Genomic DNA, 16320 nt, shown 5'->3' with positions numbered 1-16320 from the left:
GACTCCATAAAACTTTTACTAACATGGTGTGTATTAAAGTCGACTAATTGAACACAGGCACATAACAACAAGGCTCTCAAAGCTCAAGGGCCCATGCACACAGCAGCCATTTCTCAGCATGCTCTCTCTGTGTAGCCTTGGCTGTTGTGAACCTTGCTCTGTAGACCACAGAGACTCACCTGCCTCTGCCTCCTCAGAGATGCAATTAAAGGCGTGCACCACTACCAGTCACTACCCGCAGGCAGTATCCAGTTCTAAACTAACCCATACTCGAGATTTCTCTCCCTGAGTCAAATTTTTTCCTGGTTAGTTTGGTTTGCTTTATTTATTAATTCATTCATTCATCGGTGGGGGGGTGCCTCACACTGTGCAAGCTCTCTGCAATGGGCCTGAAGCATCAGTTTCTTCGATAAGTATAGAAGCATGTTTCGTAGGCTTTTTAAAGAAACAGATAATCAAACTCAATGTATTCTTCCGATTTAGGAGTCCAGAATATAAATCTTTATAAAACACACTACAAAACATCCTGTAAGAAACAATGAAGTAAAGAGAGCTAAGTAAAACAGAGATGATTGATTTGACGCCTTCCTAGAGTTGTCTATATCTGTAACCAACATAGTTCAAGTTAAATAGATGATATTACACACATGCATTTCACACAGAAAAGTCGGAATCACTTTTTCTTTAAATCAGATCCAGGATCCTGCCTCTTTGGCAGTTAGAGAATAAAATGTAATAGTTCTGATTTCATTCCCTCGTTCTTTGACCTTAAACTCTGGAATTTCTAGGATTATATTAGTTCCTCTGGCTCTCACCCATGATTTTTGTTTCTTTGTTTGTTTTGTTTTCTAATACAGGGTTTCTCTGTGTGGGCCAAGCTGTTCTGGAACTCACTCTGTAGACAAGACTGGTCTTGAACTCACAGAGATCCTCCTGTCTCTGGCTCCCAAGAACTGGTATTGACCAAAAGATTTACCAATAAGCATTGTGAACCTGGGCATGCTTGCACAAACCTACTCTCAACACTCAGGCTGAGGGTGCAATATCAAGAGATCAAGGCCGTGCCAGGTGGTGGTGGTGGTGGTGGTGGTGGTGGTGGTGGTGGTGGTGGTGGTGGTGGTGGTGGTGGTGGTGGTGGTGGTGGTAGTGATGGCGCATGCCTTTAATCCCAACACTTGGGTAGATCTCTGTGAGTTTAAGGCCAGCCTGGTCTGCAAGAGCTAGTTCCAAGTCAGGCAACAAAGGTCAGGCCCTGTCTCAAAAAACAAAACAAAACAAAATTAATGAAAAAAGATAGAGATCCAGGCCAGCCTCAGCTATAAAACAAGAGCCTATCTCAGCACCAAAAATAATTACTATAATATTAGTATCTTCAATAGGCTTATGTTAGCATTTAGGAAATTTAATATGATTTTATCATATTTAGGTATATGTTTATAAATGTTATTTTTCCAAATTTTCAAGTATATTTTTATTATATGTCAGAAAAAAATGAATTTCTTAAGTTTTATTAATGTACAATTTATATACAATGATTATATTTGTTTTATGTTCTCATTTTGATGAGTCTAATATATCAACACGGTTATTATTTAAAAAAAAGGATAGAGACCACAGAGACATACCCCTACATGTACAATTATCACCTGTCCCTGCCCCTCATCCAGCGCTACCCCCAGACCGCCTGCTGAGACAAAAGGACTGTCTAGGGGCTCACGTGGGGTTTTCAGGTCCTCTTCACCAGGAAGAACAACAGCATTTGTTCAGTTGCTTATAATACAGAATACGAGATGCTACCATTTCTATAGCCATTCTTCAGGGTTCCCATATTCTGAACACAGCCACCTAAACTGCTATTTAGTCAGTATTCAGCACGACTTTCCGTGTGGTTGTTGTATTTCTCTGAGATGATGATGTAAAAACAAGGTGAATTTTGAAATTCATTTTAAAAATGATAGTCATCTTACATTGCCCACATGCTTACCAATCTCAACCACTGTATGTCTTTAAACTGTAATCACTTAGGTGGGTATTTTGTGATGGTTCCCGGCTTTAATTTGCATCTTGATCCATTCTACAGACATTTACATAACAAATTTTTAATAGAATTTTCTTTTTAATCTCTGTCATTATTTGTTTAAAACATTTTATTATTTCAAGTACATGTCTAGGGGACAGGCACCCGAGTGCAGTAGCCCTGGAGTCCACAGGAGGGACTGGACCCTCTGGACTAGAGTCGGACAGAGGCAACAATGAGCTGCTGACATCAGGCCGGGCGGTGGTGGCGCACAGCTTTAATCCCAGCACTCGGGAGGCAGAGGCAGGCGGATCTCTGTGAGTTCGAGGCCAGCCTGGTCTACAAGAGCTAGTTCCAGGACAGGAACCAAAAAAAGCTACGGAGAAACCCTTTCTCGAAAAATCAAAAATAAATAAATAAATAAATAAATAAATAAATAAATGAAAGAATATTCTGTTTTGGGAACCAAAAAAAGCTACGGAGAAACCCTGTCTCGAAAAATCAAAAATAAATAAATAAATAAATGAATGAAAGAATATTCTGTTTTACCATCCACATTCACTAAGGACATTATACTTGCCCTAATGAATTAATTTCCATTTTTCCTAAAATTCAATAGATTCTATCCATTCCAATATGTCTCTGTTTAACCACACAGTCCTTTCTTGTGTACTATGAATTGATGTAGTTTGGGTCTTTATTTGTCTTTTACATGATTGACTAATTTCATATTCTTTGAAAGTCCACAGAAAATTATTATCAGCAGACATGATGCTGGCCATCCCAGTATCTGAGAGGCAGAGGCATAGATCTTTGTGAATTCAAGGATAACAAGGTCTACATAACAACTACCAGGCTGGTCAGAGCTGCCTAGTGAGACCCTGTCAGAGAGAAAGGAGATAGAGAGAAGAAGGGGAGGGGTGGGAAGGGGAGGAGAAAAGAGGACGGGAGAGAGGCAGACAAAGGAGGAGAGAGAGACACTAGGACCCTTGAGACAGAGATCATTAAAATTAGAATCAGCTTGAGTTGATAACTTTTAGCATAAACATCCACTCTCAAAACATTTAACCATTAGCAAAAGAAAAAAGTACTGACAGAAAAAAAATAACAGTAGCATATCAAGAAATAAAATGAATAAAAATGTTCATAAACTACCACAACACAGAACTGTGATGAGAGAGGTGAGGCAGGGGGCGAAGTATGGGATGGGACGATGGAGAAAAAGAAGAATCTTGTTGGAAAACAAGTGGAACAATATCTAGAAGTTTTATATTTGAAAAGTCTAAGGAACAACATGCTTAATTACGACCAATACACATAAGCATGGAAATCCAAACAATAGAATATACATACATACATATATATATATATATATATATATATATATATATATATATATATATAAAGTCTAAGGAGAAAAGTGTTTTTGTCATCCGTCACTAAGGGCATCTAATACTAGGTCCTCGAGCTCGACAGCGGCCAGTCTGGGTGGTACACTCACATGACCCTGGAACACAATGAGGAGTAAGGAACAACATTGATCCAAAGGAAAATCATACACAAACTACACTCAACTACAGCTAAATTAGTGCCCAGCTAATAGTTAATGTATGGCCAGAAAAAGAGCAATCTGAATGAGACAAGCCCCAGGATGAAAGCCCTCAGTGAAGAGCAGAAGCAAGGCAAAGGACCAAATACGTAAGGCCCTGCAGTGCTAACACCAGCAGGCTGTACTCACAAGCGAACCTTCAAATAAACTTGGCTTTTTCTGAATGTATGTATTTGGGTGCTCATCATACCTCCTCTTCAAATTCAATAATGTATGTTGCAAGCACCTCATTATTACAGGTGTAGATATTGATCACTCTGTGTGGGTGGGGGCAGAGAGAGGGAAGGAGAGAGGGAGAAGGGGGAAAGGGGGGAGAGAGAGAAAGAAAAAGAAAGAGGGAGAGAGAGAGATTGGATGCCTCACTCAGTTCCTCCTTTTATTTTTTGAGACATGATGTCTCACTGAATCTGGAGTTAATCAGTTCTACCAGACTAGCTACCTAATAATCCCAAGGGATTCTCTCGTGTCTGCCTTCCAAGTGGTAGGATAACAGATACACATTGCCACACTCGCCTTTATCTAGGTGAGTTCTGGAGATCCAAACTCAGTTCTTCATACTTGTGTGGCAAATATTTCATTGACTGAGCCATCAACCCGCACCTTCAAATTCTATACACTATCTCACGCATGCATGGACACTGCTACTAATTCAGTGTTATCTCATATCAGCTCAATCAGTATGGATGGACAGGAGTGTCGCTCGTTATCAGAAATCTGGGCTTGCAATATACCTTGCACAGGGCCAACATTCTTTTATGCTTTTTGGGAACTCTCTCTTATGAAAATATATTTGGAATAACAGTATATATGTGTGTTTAATCTTATTACTTAAAATGTCATTAGCACAAAAATACTACTTTTTTCTTCTCAAAGTACTCACTAAGTCTAATTCCGACTAAATTTCCCCAGACTCCCACACGACAGTCTGACAACTGGAACAGGACATGAGTGCGGCACATCACTCTGAGATAAACTGGTGATGGCTAGCCAGGCGACACGGCTGCAGAGGCAGTGCGCGTGAATCCTCTCCAGGCCGCCTCTGCAATGGCAAAGCACCGACGTCTACCGGTGCTGACCCGAGTGCGGGTGAAAATCCTCATCGTCATCATCCTCTAGGAACTATGATGCAGCCAGCCTGGAGACCTGCGACTATAATCCTAGCAGCTGGGAGACTGAAGCAAGAAGACATAATATGTGCATATGTGAGATCACCAAGGAATAAATTATATAAAAGAATCATCTTTTCAATCATGACTTTGAGGTCAGCTTAGGCTACAGATTAAGCTCCACAGCAGTACCATAGCAGATAGAGTAAAACAATATCTTAAAAAACAAAAATGATCCGAGAGTCTTTACAGATGTCAGGAAAAATGAAGGCAGGGTGTTTCCTGGCACCTTGCAATGATCAATGGGAATAGCTACTGTGGAAAAAAAAATTCAATTTAACCCTCTTTAACAATTAACCCCAAACGACCGTCTCCTCTCAATATACAGCCCTTTCTCTGCTGTTAGAGATGCAGCCAACCATCCAAAGACTGCACATTTAATCTGCTTTACTAGAGCCTCGACATTCATTTTCCTCTTATTAATGGGTGGAAAAGCAATTTCCCTGCCAAGGAGGGGTAATTGTTTCAAATGTAGATGTGCTGCACTCCATGGCTCCCAGCAGCTCAGCTGGCAGAAGTGACGCCTCTACAAAGCCAATCAATTATTTACTGGATACAAAACAGGATGTCTGTTCCACAAGTGTCTGGGCTACTGCACTGAGCTGAGGAATTCTTTCTTTCATTTCTAATTCCCAATGTAATAAAGAATACATCTCTTTTCATATCTAAGGCAATATGACATGGAACATACTCACCTACTGTTTTTATTCATCAAATAAAAGGTAGTTTCCATAAGATACTTATATTCATATTTATTATAAACTTCAATTTTAATTATCTTTATAATATGTACATGCCAGCATGCACCACCCAAACAATTTAGAGAGAGAAATATTTACTATTCAAGGAATAATTTAGAAATGAATAATTTTATTCAACACATGAATAATGACATTGAAAAATATTCTACCTTGGCACTGCTAGAGATTTTCATAATCATGAAAAAGAACCTAATGGAATTAATAAATGCAATGGTTTGGTGTGAACTAATGCCTAGAGACAAAATAAAAGGTGACTTCTAAGGAGAATGCATAAAGAAAAATTCTGACTGGTGATAAAAACTAAAATACTAAGATGAAGGGGGCGAGCAAGTAAAAGTAAGAAAAGAAGCAACAGATATTTGTGTGTAAAGATACTATGTGCAAAGATTCTATGTGTAAAAATGATACTATGTGTAAAGACACTCTGAGTACAGACACTATGTGTAAAGACACTCTGAGTACAGACACTATGTGTAAAGACACTCTGAGTATAGACACTATGTGTAAAGATGCTATGTGTAAAGATACTATTTTTTATTGCAATTTTATCCCTTTGTTTACTGATTGAAAGAGGAGAGAAGACTTTTGAATGGCTCAATGGTTATGGGAACTTGCTGTTCTTTAAGAGGAACAGAGTTAGGGTTCCAGAAGCCACAGTATGGCCTATACCTGTCCCTAATAACAGTTCTAGGGGCCCTGATGCCCTAATCTGGCCTTGGTGAGTACCAGTGATACATGATGTGTGTATATATACATATATTCACACACACACTGACAAAACACCCATATATATAAAATAAAATAAACACATTTTTTAAAAAGCAATGTCTTAAAAGTTCTAAATTTAGTGAAAATGAGTATGGTAATATTTTGTTTTGCCCTAACAAATAAACCTTGCCTGGAGATCAGAGTGCAGAGCTAGCCACTAGTCAACCATAGAAGCCAGGCAGTGGTGGCACACGCCTTAATCCCAGCACTTGGGAAACACGCACCTTTAATAGAGGTGAGGGAGGAGGAAACAGGAAGTGATAGGGTGGGCAGAGAGAAGAGTGTAATACAGGAGAAAAAAAAAACAGGAGCTCAGCTCCCTTGGGACTGAGGATTTGGTAGAGATAAGAAGTCTCTCTAGTGGCTGATTCTTATACTCTCTCATCTTTCAGCATTTACCCGGATATCTGACTCTGGGATTTTATTATTAAGCCCAATTAGAATTTGTGCTACAAATGAGTGGACCATAATCTAGACTGGAGGGTAAGTGATGACAGGAAGAAGGGCCAAGCTCTGTCCTAGAAATGCTCCCCGTGATACAGATGGACAGCAGGAGAGTGTGATCTTATGGAGAGAATGGCAATGTGGGGACTCAATTTCTTGCTCAACTGTGCTACAAATCAAAAACTGGTCTGAAAAGTATTGCTTTCACACGAAACTTCTCTAAAAAATGTTACTCATTTTGTACCTAAATAATTGAAAGCAACAGACATATACCACCCATATTGAACTCACAAAGGTCTCTGCAAGGCATTTCTAAACAAATCATAAATAGAACCATTAAAATATTTGTTTTGATTCAGGACTCAGAGTCACAGCTAATAAACAAGTGTGGGAATGTGAAATTAAAAAACAAACTGAACACAGCTGCTCAACAAGTTTCACAAGTCAGTTTACTGGCATCCCTTCACTTCGAATCCGAAAGGTCCCGCAGAGTCACCACCAGTCACCCCCGCCAGCCAGCTACTTTTGTCGCTAATCCACACGGTGGTGGCACCACATCACGCACAGTTTTCAGTATTTTTAGCATTGCCCAGGAGATGGCCCGAGGCATGGCTTGTTCTGACTCTCACCAGACGTTTTCATACAACTACCATCTAAGACTATGTCTCTTTTTCTTTTTTTTTCTTTAGATTTTATTTAATTTTGTGTGCATTGGTGTGAAGGTGTCAGGTCCCCTGGAACTAGATCTTCAGACAGTTATGAGCTGCTATGTGGGTGCTGGGAATTGAACCCGGATCCTCTGGAAGAGCAGTCAGTGCTCTTAACCACTGACCATCTCTCCAGCCCCCATGTCTCTTTTTAAAGAAGAAGACTAGAACAAATTCTTAATACACTATCCTTGAGTATGATATCAATTCAGACAAGCAGGCTGGCAAGCGAAGGGCCAGCTTTAGAAACAAAACAACACCAACTTCTTTAAATGTCCTAATTGTTTCTTTTGAGAAACCTCCATAACCTTCAAAACAATACTGCAAGCATTATGGCTAACTGTCATCTATTACATAGCCCCTGGAAATGCCAGGGCATTAGGGGGCTGGTATACGTAAAATTCCTTCATATAAATAAATGTAGAAGCCGGGTGGTGGTGGCACACGCCTTTAATCCCAGCACTTGGGAGGCAGAGGCAGGCAAATCTCTGTGAGTTCGAGACCAGCCTGGTCTACAAGAGCTAGTTTCAGGACAGGCTCCAAAGCTACAGAGAAACCCTGTCTCAAAAAACCCAATAAATAAATAAATAAATAAATAAATAAATAAATAAATAAATAAATGTAGAAGCGTGTTTGGGTAATGGAAAACCAGTCTATTTAGTAAAGGGTCCATATTCTACAGTTCAAATAAAAACCAATAAATTGAAATAAAAAATAATTAAATATACCAAATGAGTCGATTTAAAAACCAAAAATACATATTGTGTGAAGATTCGCTCAAATTATACAACTCAGTACCTAACAATATAATTTTGCCAGTAGAGAAAAAAAAATCTCATTCTATATTATCAAAGGCAGCTCAGTAGGGTATTGGTAGGGGAGAATTCAAATGGAAAGAAGCAAGAAGCATTTCATCTTCCCTAAACACTTTATATGGAGGAGAAGGAACTACCTATTTATATATCTGTGCACTTAACTGCCAAGAACACACAATGTGTCAACATGCACACCTAAATCCAAGAGGTAACAGGCAGCACAGAGAAGTCAGACAAAACACTAATGAAATCTAGGAATGGTAAACCAAGCCTATGTCCCACCACCCCAGGGTAAGGATAGGAGCCAGCCTGGGCTACATATGACAGAGAAGGAAGGAGGTCACCTGATGACGGACGCTGACTAGAGGAAGCTATGGCTAGCCTGATGACTCTTCAAAGAAACTGATCAGCTCCTAATTAAGACTTGCTTTAAAATTGAAAAAAAAAAAACAAAACAGGCAAGATTTCCAAATCAACAACATTTGGATGTTTTCCACATCACAGACCACTGAGTGTTTTCCATCCTCTGCTCCTCATTAAGCGACAGTAGCATTGACAACAGGGTAAGGATCTGGAACCAACAGTAATGGTCTCAGATCAAATGTCGGCAGCCGCATCCACCTCTGTCAGGGCTGGAGAGACGCAGCACTTGTAGGTTCTTGTACAGGACTCAGGGTCATGTTCCAGGACCCAAATGCAGCTCATATTTGTCTGCAACTCCAGTTCTAGAGGACCTGATGCCTTCGTCTGACCACCATGGGCACTGTATGCACATGACATACATGCAGGAAAGACAATCACACTCATACATTTTATTATCTGTCTACCAACTACAACATAACACTGTTTAAAGGGAACAAGGCTTCATTATAAAAACACTACCTAAATCAACATTCTACACACAGAAAACATTTCTAAAACCCTACCAAAATGGCAAACAGACAAAAACAAAGTTCCCACACAATGGGGAATAACTTTGTGTCCAGTGTTCCGAGGTGTTTACTACACACCCCTGCATTCCTCTGCCCACTCCTCAGCTAGCACTTATTTCTATATAAGCAACAGAGTTGCTATTTCCTAGCTAATCACCTTTGTAATCAACACTAAGAACTGATTTTCTTTTTAAGAACTGACATCACCAAAATTATGACGACCCTGTTTTTTTGTGACGGTGTTTCTCTGTGTAGCTCTGGAGCCTGTCCTAGAACTAGCCATGCACAGCAGGCCAGCACTGAACACACAGAGATCCGCTGCCCCTTTCTCTGGAATGCTGGGGTGAAAGGCATGTGCCACCAACACCCAGCTAGACTAATTTTTATATTTCAACCAGCATCCCATCCTTCCGACATATGGTTTACTTTACCTTCTTTGTGAAGAACACACTTTAACTGGAGATTGTGCTTATAGAAACTGTTGCTTCACCAAGTCCTGACAGGTCAGTGTAAGGAGGCATTAGCCAAAGAGAGTATTGAGATGACCTTTATAATAATAATTCAGTATTTTGACAGGCATCTTTAAATAGCTTAGTACTAAAAACCCTTCTCAAAAAATAGAAAAGCTAAGGGATCAATTAATTAGAATAATGCTCCTTAAAAGGCAAAAAAGGGCAAAATAATTTAAAAAAATATTTTTAAAAAGTAAACAGCCAGAGTTGATCTTAACAGCAGGTCACCTGCTGAGCACCTGGGAGGCCCTCGTTACAATCCTCAGCACCACAAAGACAAGAACAAACACTGATTGTAGGATTGTATGTGTGTGTGTACTATGTAGTAATTTCCAACAATATTCAATAGTCAGATAATTATGTAATAAAAGCAAACATAAAAAAATACACATCTGAACAAATACTTCAGGGGAGCATTGACTCAGAACAATCAGCCCATCTGGGCCAGCAGCTACTTCGTGAAGTATTTTCAATGATACTAACAAGTCCCACAGACGGCTATTATGAAATTATAGGCAACCAGTGTAAGGAAGCTCTAGACACACGAACCTTATCAAAGTGAATAAATTACAAAGCAGCTCAAGGGAGCTTTGGTCAAATATCAAAAGAAAAATGAGGAAAGAAGAAAAAAAACGGCTGAGTACACAGTTCAGGGACAGCATTGCCTAGCAGTGCCTGTCCCTGGTCGAGTCTAAGACCTCAAAAAAAAAAAAAAAAAAAAAAAAAAAAAGCCCTAAATTTTATATTGACCAGTCTCTTTTATTTCCAGGGCAGAGAATAAATTACAGAGCCATGAATCTAAAACTGGGACGAGTTAAAATAATTTCTTCCGTAAGGATGCCAATACGCTGAGATACTTGCTAGGCACTAGACACAAAGATGGATTGGATGCCGGCACATCCAGGGTTGGAAGGAAACTGCAAGCACACAAAGGAAAGAAATATCTAAACAAGTGATCGTCTCCAAATAAATTATATCATTCTTATAAACACAATGCTCTAGGAACACAGAGAAGTAAACATAATACTTCTGTTTTAAGATTATCATATATGCAAGTCAAATAGCAAAGGGAAAGATGCAGGCTTCAAAACGAAACCACAGAAAGCTCACTGCAGACAGTGATGGGGGTGATTAGGTATCTTTACACCATGTAGTATGTTCTTTGTACAAAGCAACTTCACATCCAGAACAGGTAGCTTCCCCCATCGGAACTGCTCAGGGGTGATGTGAAATACACAATAATCCAAAGGAAAGTGGACACAACAGACAGAATTACAATGAGTCATGCTGGTTACCCAAAGCAGAGGGACACAAGCAAACAAATTTCCAAGCATGTCTCCAATTTTAACTTAATTCCTCCGACATACAGCGAATTTCAATAGATATTTGTCTGCCTTAATTAAATCAATCTTACTTACTGATCAACCATTATAATAAAAATCTCTCTTCATCAAAAATGACTAATTAGAATATCAGAAAAAAGATTAATCGAGTGCTCAATATGACTGCCTAGTTAACATTCTTTATTTTAAATGGGAAAAAAACCCAGATTTTCTCATCAATCCAACCGATACGGTCATTTGTGAAAAATAAGACAAAAATGCTAAGACTCTCAGATGCATCACCCAAATGAGCAGGATCCGAATCTATAAATTTACAAAGACCAAATCAGCGCTGAAACAAGCACCAGTTTCATCTTTTATTTAGAGATCACGTATTTTAGATTTCACTTATTTCCACCAGTATCAATAATACCCAGCACAGAATGCAAGCCAAGAAACTGGCACTCATTCTGTTTACCGTTATAGTGAGAACTGGATGGTTCTTGCTTGAGAACTGGTCCTACAACGGGTGACTATAAGGCTGCTGTTCTAGATCAGAGGCCAATATTTTCTTAATAAAAGTTTATTAGTCATCATTACACGATGTAGCAGAGCAACCAGAAAGGAAAAACCGAAGAGAAGGAGAGAAAGAAAAAACAAAAAGTTTTCACAATTTCATGTGGAAAAATAAAAGGTGTTACAAAGAACATGTGTCTCTGGTGCTTCTCGCCTGCAACACTGTTGCTGGGGAATGACGATAAGGCAGAGATGAACGTGACTTCAGGAGCAATGCTTACCTCACTGCAGCGCTGCAAACAGCAGCTTTCAGACGATTAAAATGGAGTTCTGAGTGGGACAAGGTGCAACGAACTGTAAACTTAGCCATTCACAGATCACTGGTCCGATTATTACTTATGATAGACAAGCTCCATGTGTCTCTGTGTGGTTTGTATCTGTTCATACAGAGGCCTGAAGACGGTGTCAGATCCCCTGGGGCTTGAGCTACAGGCAGCAGATGAGCCACTATATGGGTGCTGGCAGCAGAATTTGATCAGGCCTCTACAAGCGTAGCAAGGGATTTTAACTGGTGGGCTATCTCTCCAACCCCAGTCCAATCACACATTTTCCATTTCTGATTATATTAGCTAGAAAACTCATAAAACAAATGGATTTAAAAAAAAACAACTTACCACTAGTATTAAAAGCCATACAGCACACTGGCTTCTCGTGGGCAGGGAAGTGGGCCACAATGCCATCGCTGTCTGAATCCTCACTCACAAGCACCTTTGGAAAAGAAAGGAAGAAGGTTAACTTTAGTCACTAATGGCTTGGAGGCCACACCACACACTCCTCAATCTTCCTCAAGGAGATGCTCGCACTGCACTGAAGCTATTCTTATTCAAGTGAACAAAACTTTAGCAATCTGGATACACCCCTCACCTCACAATGGATGCATAATCTCTAAAAATAGCCATTTAACATAAGTATAGAGAGACTTTGCTGGAAAAAAAAAATCAATGTTTCCCCAATTATTAAAAAGAGGTCTATGATTGAAAATACAACAAATAAACCAAATAATAATGGAGAATAACACATAGCAATTTGTTTTCTGTTTGACATTTTTCATATTTTATTATATTATTCTGTGTTCACACAAGCGCGGGCCGGAGGACAGCTTGCCGAAAGCAGCTCTTTTCTATCAGCTGATCTCAGGGATCAGACTTGGGTCATCAGGCTTGGCAGCAGACACCTGTACCAGCTTAGCAATCTTGGATGATGAGTTGTGATATAATTTTATAGAGAGAAAAGGGGACACTTTGAAAATACTGTTCTAGCATGTTATAGGAACATCGGAAGATGAGGCAAGATTCCTGGCCAGCCTGGAGGCAAAGCAAGAGCCTAGTCTATAAGAATGCTGGTCATGTCCTACAGATGCTCAAAGCAGTCGCCAAAGTAACTCCTGCCCTGAGAGATACAGTCACTTCTAAGCCTAGAAGGCACTAAAAAGAATACACTATTGCTTAAGGACAAGACAGGTCCACTTGGACTCAATTCACATGTCACAAAGGCCACTGCTTTCATCTTCACAGTTAACTGATTTTACATAATAAATAAAATGCCTTAATAAGCTGTTTTATGAAATGTCTTCAATTGTTGTCTCTAAGTTTCTTGTCATCCTTCTCTGGGCAGACCTCTAATTCAGCCTATGAATAATTGTTTTATCTTATTTATTTATTTTCTGTGATTTTCTAAAATTATTTTTTCTCATTTATGTTCAGATAATTATTTCCTCCTTCATTTCTGGGTGGGGGCATTTTTGTTTGCTTAGTTTTTTGTTTGCTTTGTTTGTTTGTTTTTGGATTTTTGAGACAGGGTTTCTTGGTGTAACAATTCTAGTTGTTCTGAAGTTGCTTTGTAGACCAAGAGGGCCTTGAACTCACAGAGATCTGTCTGTCTCTGTCTCACAAGTGCCGGGATTTAAGGCATGTGACCACACCACCCAGCACAGCATCCCTTCATTTTTTAAACAGTACTCTTCCTTGTGTTACATCTATCTATCTATCTATCTATCTATCTATCTATCTATCTATCTATCTATCTATCTATCTATCTATTTTGGCTTTTCAGGACAGGGTTTCTCTATATCTTTAAAGCCTGTCCTGGAACTCATTCTGTAGACCAACCAGGCTGGCCTCGAACTCACAGAGATCCCCCTGTCTCTGCCTCCCGAATGCTGGGATTAAAGGTGTGCACCACCACTACTTTGTGTTATTTTTCAAGTTTAGAACACCTCCTTCTCCAAATAAGCACTGAAATTTCTACATTTTGTTCCATATTATACCTTAAATTTAAGTACATTATCTTTATCAAGTTTGAAATACTTTTTTTTATTTGATTGCCCTGTGATTTATTTACAAATCCACTATTTACTGACAAATATTTAGGAATCTTCTACGTTTGTATATTCTGGCTGTGCAAAGCAAGCATGTACTGGGCCGTTAAGAAGGCTTGGCAGAAAAGAACTGACGTCGATAGCCTGCCTTCTGAACCCACAGGAATGACACAACAAGCATGCATGGATGTGCATGAAGGTGCAGGAAGGACAGACAGACACAAAGCTCTCCATATAATGGCTGAATATAAGTATTCTAATGCCATTGTTTACATAAAGTGCTTTCATAAAAATGTTGGCTTTCAAGTTAATCTTTCTAGATGCCTTTGAATTTGATTCTATTTATAAAAGTAATTCAGATATTGTTGGCCTTAAGAATGCTATATATTTCAATAAATCAGAACTATTTGCTACATCATCTTTTATGTTTAAAAATATAGCTTTAGCGAGGGTGACTCAGGAGGCTAAGGCAGGAAGGTTTGGACGTTACTATTTCTAGTAATTTCTTAGGGCGTCTCTGAGTAGACTGTGATATCTAAATCAATATCCTCTGTTTGTCAATGTTGAATGAATTATTGTAAAATGTGAGCCCCTTTTCAAATGCACATTTTCTCCAAAAAGATACTACACTTGTGTACTATCAACTCAAAAACTGACCAATATGTTCTTTTTAAAAGTCCTACAAAAATTAAAAATAAAACAAAGGGGTGTGTGTGTGTGTGTGTGTGTGTGTTTGCTTTCTATTTCATGGATAATTTCTGTAGTTTGTTCTGTGTTTATAGACGAAAGTCTCGCTGTGTAATCCAGGCTCACAGCCAATCGATCTGGGCTAAGACCTGCCTCCTGCTTCTCCTTTGAGAGGCATGGGATTAAGGACTATGCCACTACAACTGGCTGTCGTTTCTTCAAATAATGTTTCTCTCCTTCACTTCCCCATTTTTAAGGATTGCAGATGCAAGTGCCAGTGAGCACAGCATCATTTGAAAGGCTTCTGGCCTATGTTGACAACATCTTTGTATACTTCTAAGTGCCAGAAAATGAACTGCACCTCAGAATGCCACTTACTGGACAGCGCCCCTGCACTTTTCCTGCCAATCTGACAATGTCACAGAATATACAGAGTATCTGGGGATCTGCCAGTAGGAGAGTACAAGGCAGAATCTCTCACAGAGAATCTCCTGACTCTATATTCAGGTAGAAATAAGTGAAAATAATCTAACGAAATGATGGCTCTAGAGATAAACATTAAAAACCATCAACATCCGATTCCATTTACGTGACATTTTCAAAACCACACAAGTGTGGAGAAGTATATATCAACAGTCGGCCACAGGGGCACACGTTCATTCTAACACTTGGGAGGCAGAGACAGGCAGTCTCTGTTTATGAGGCCAATATGGTCTATAAAGAAAGTTAAAAGTCAAAGAGTTACAAAGTAAACTGTTTCAAAAAAATTATAAAAACAAATATCACACACCCTTCACATACAAACAAAGGGAATGAGATGTAGCTGGGGTTGAGGGATGGGAATGGATTATTTCAAAATTAATAGATGCAAATATGGAATATATTCACAAACTTGAATATATGCAGTTTTAACTTACATAACTTATAGTGAGTTATGCATGTTATTTTTTGTGAGATACTTCTGTCCACTGTCATTGGACACTGGAGTGATTAGTACTATTGACACGATTCAATAGAAATACTAAAACCTGTACTGCTTCCAGGAAACTCAAGGGAATGACATGAAGTACCATGACTGCTCTCTTGTATTCTTTTTTTTTTTTTTTTTTTTTTGGTTTTTCGAGACAGGGTTTCTCTGTGGTTTTGGAGCCTGTCCTGGAACTAGCTCTTGTAGACCAGGCTGGTCACGAACTCACAGAGATCCGCCTGCCTCTGCCTCCCGAGTGCTGGGATTAAAGGCGTGCACCACCACCGCCCATGACTGCTCTCTTTGAAAATGAACAAAGTCAAACAACTACACATGCAGGGAAGGGTTCTCTGTGCTGTTCCACCGCGTGCCTAAAGCTTCAGACACCTAAAACCATCATGAGCCGTGATAATCCTCCTAAGGTAGGAGATGGACACTTATCTAAGCAGAGTGAAGCCATAATTTGCACCAATAACTATACTAAACAATACAACAAACTTTAATTAAGACAAGGTGTATAAGAATACCTGGTCCGCAGCAAAACTTGGCTAACATTTAGGCCACCATTCTGAAGTATTTTATTTCACTTATTGGTTTTGCCACATTGCTAACTTCGATTACATAAATGTGTAAAAGGCAAATCATACCACTTAACTTCTCCAGTCAAGAAATGCTTTTAAATAAAACATGAAAGTAACAAAGATGAAAATGGACACAAAG

The 16320-nt window shown here is 39.2% G+C and overlaps 1 protein-coding gene across 7 annotated transcripts in view; it reads right to left on the bottom strand.

Moving 5' to 3' along the window:
* Bcas3 (BCAS3 microtubule associated cell migration factor) overlaps positions 1-16320 on the bottom strand; it is a 486981-nt gene that overhangs the window by 336908 nt on the left and 133753 nt on the right. For all 7 annotated transcript variants that reach the window (XM_057774686.1, XM_057774690.1, XM_057774688.1 and 4 more), the window contains exon 13: positions 12244-12337. In XM_057774686.1, the coding sequence (XP_057630669.1) occupies positions 12244-12337 (94 nt within the window). The remainder of the gene's footprint in view (positions 1-12243; positions 12338-16320) is intronic.

This window comes from Chionomys nivalis, chromosome 7 (assembly GCF_950005125.1).
Source record: "Chionomys nivalis chromosome 7, mChiNiv1.1, whole genome shotgun sequence".
NCBI lineage: Eukaryota > Metazoa > Chordata > Mammalia > Rodentia > Cricetidae > Chionomys > Chionomys nivalis.
The sequence above is the reverse complement of the archived record's forward strand: the minus strand, read 5'-3'. Positions and strand labels throughout refer to the sequence as shown.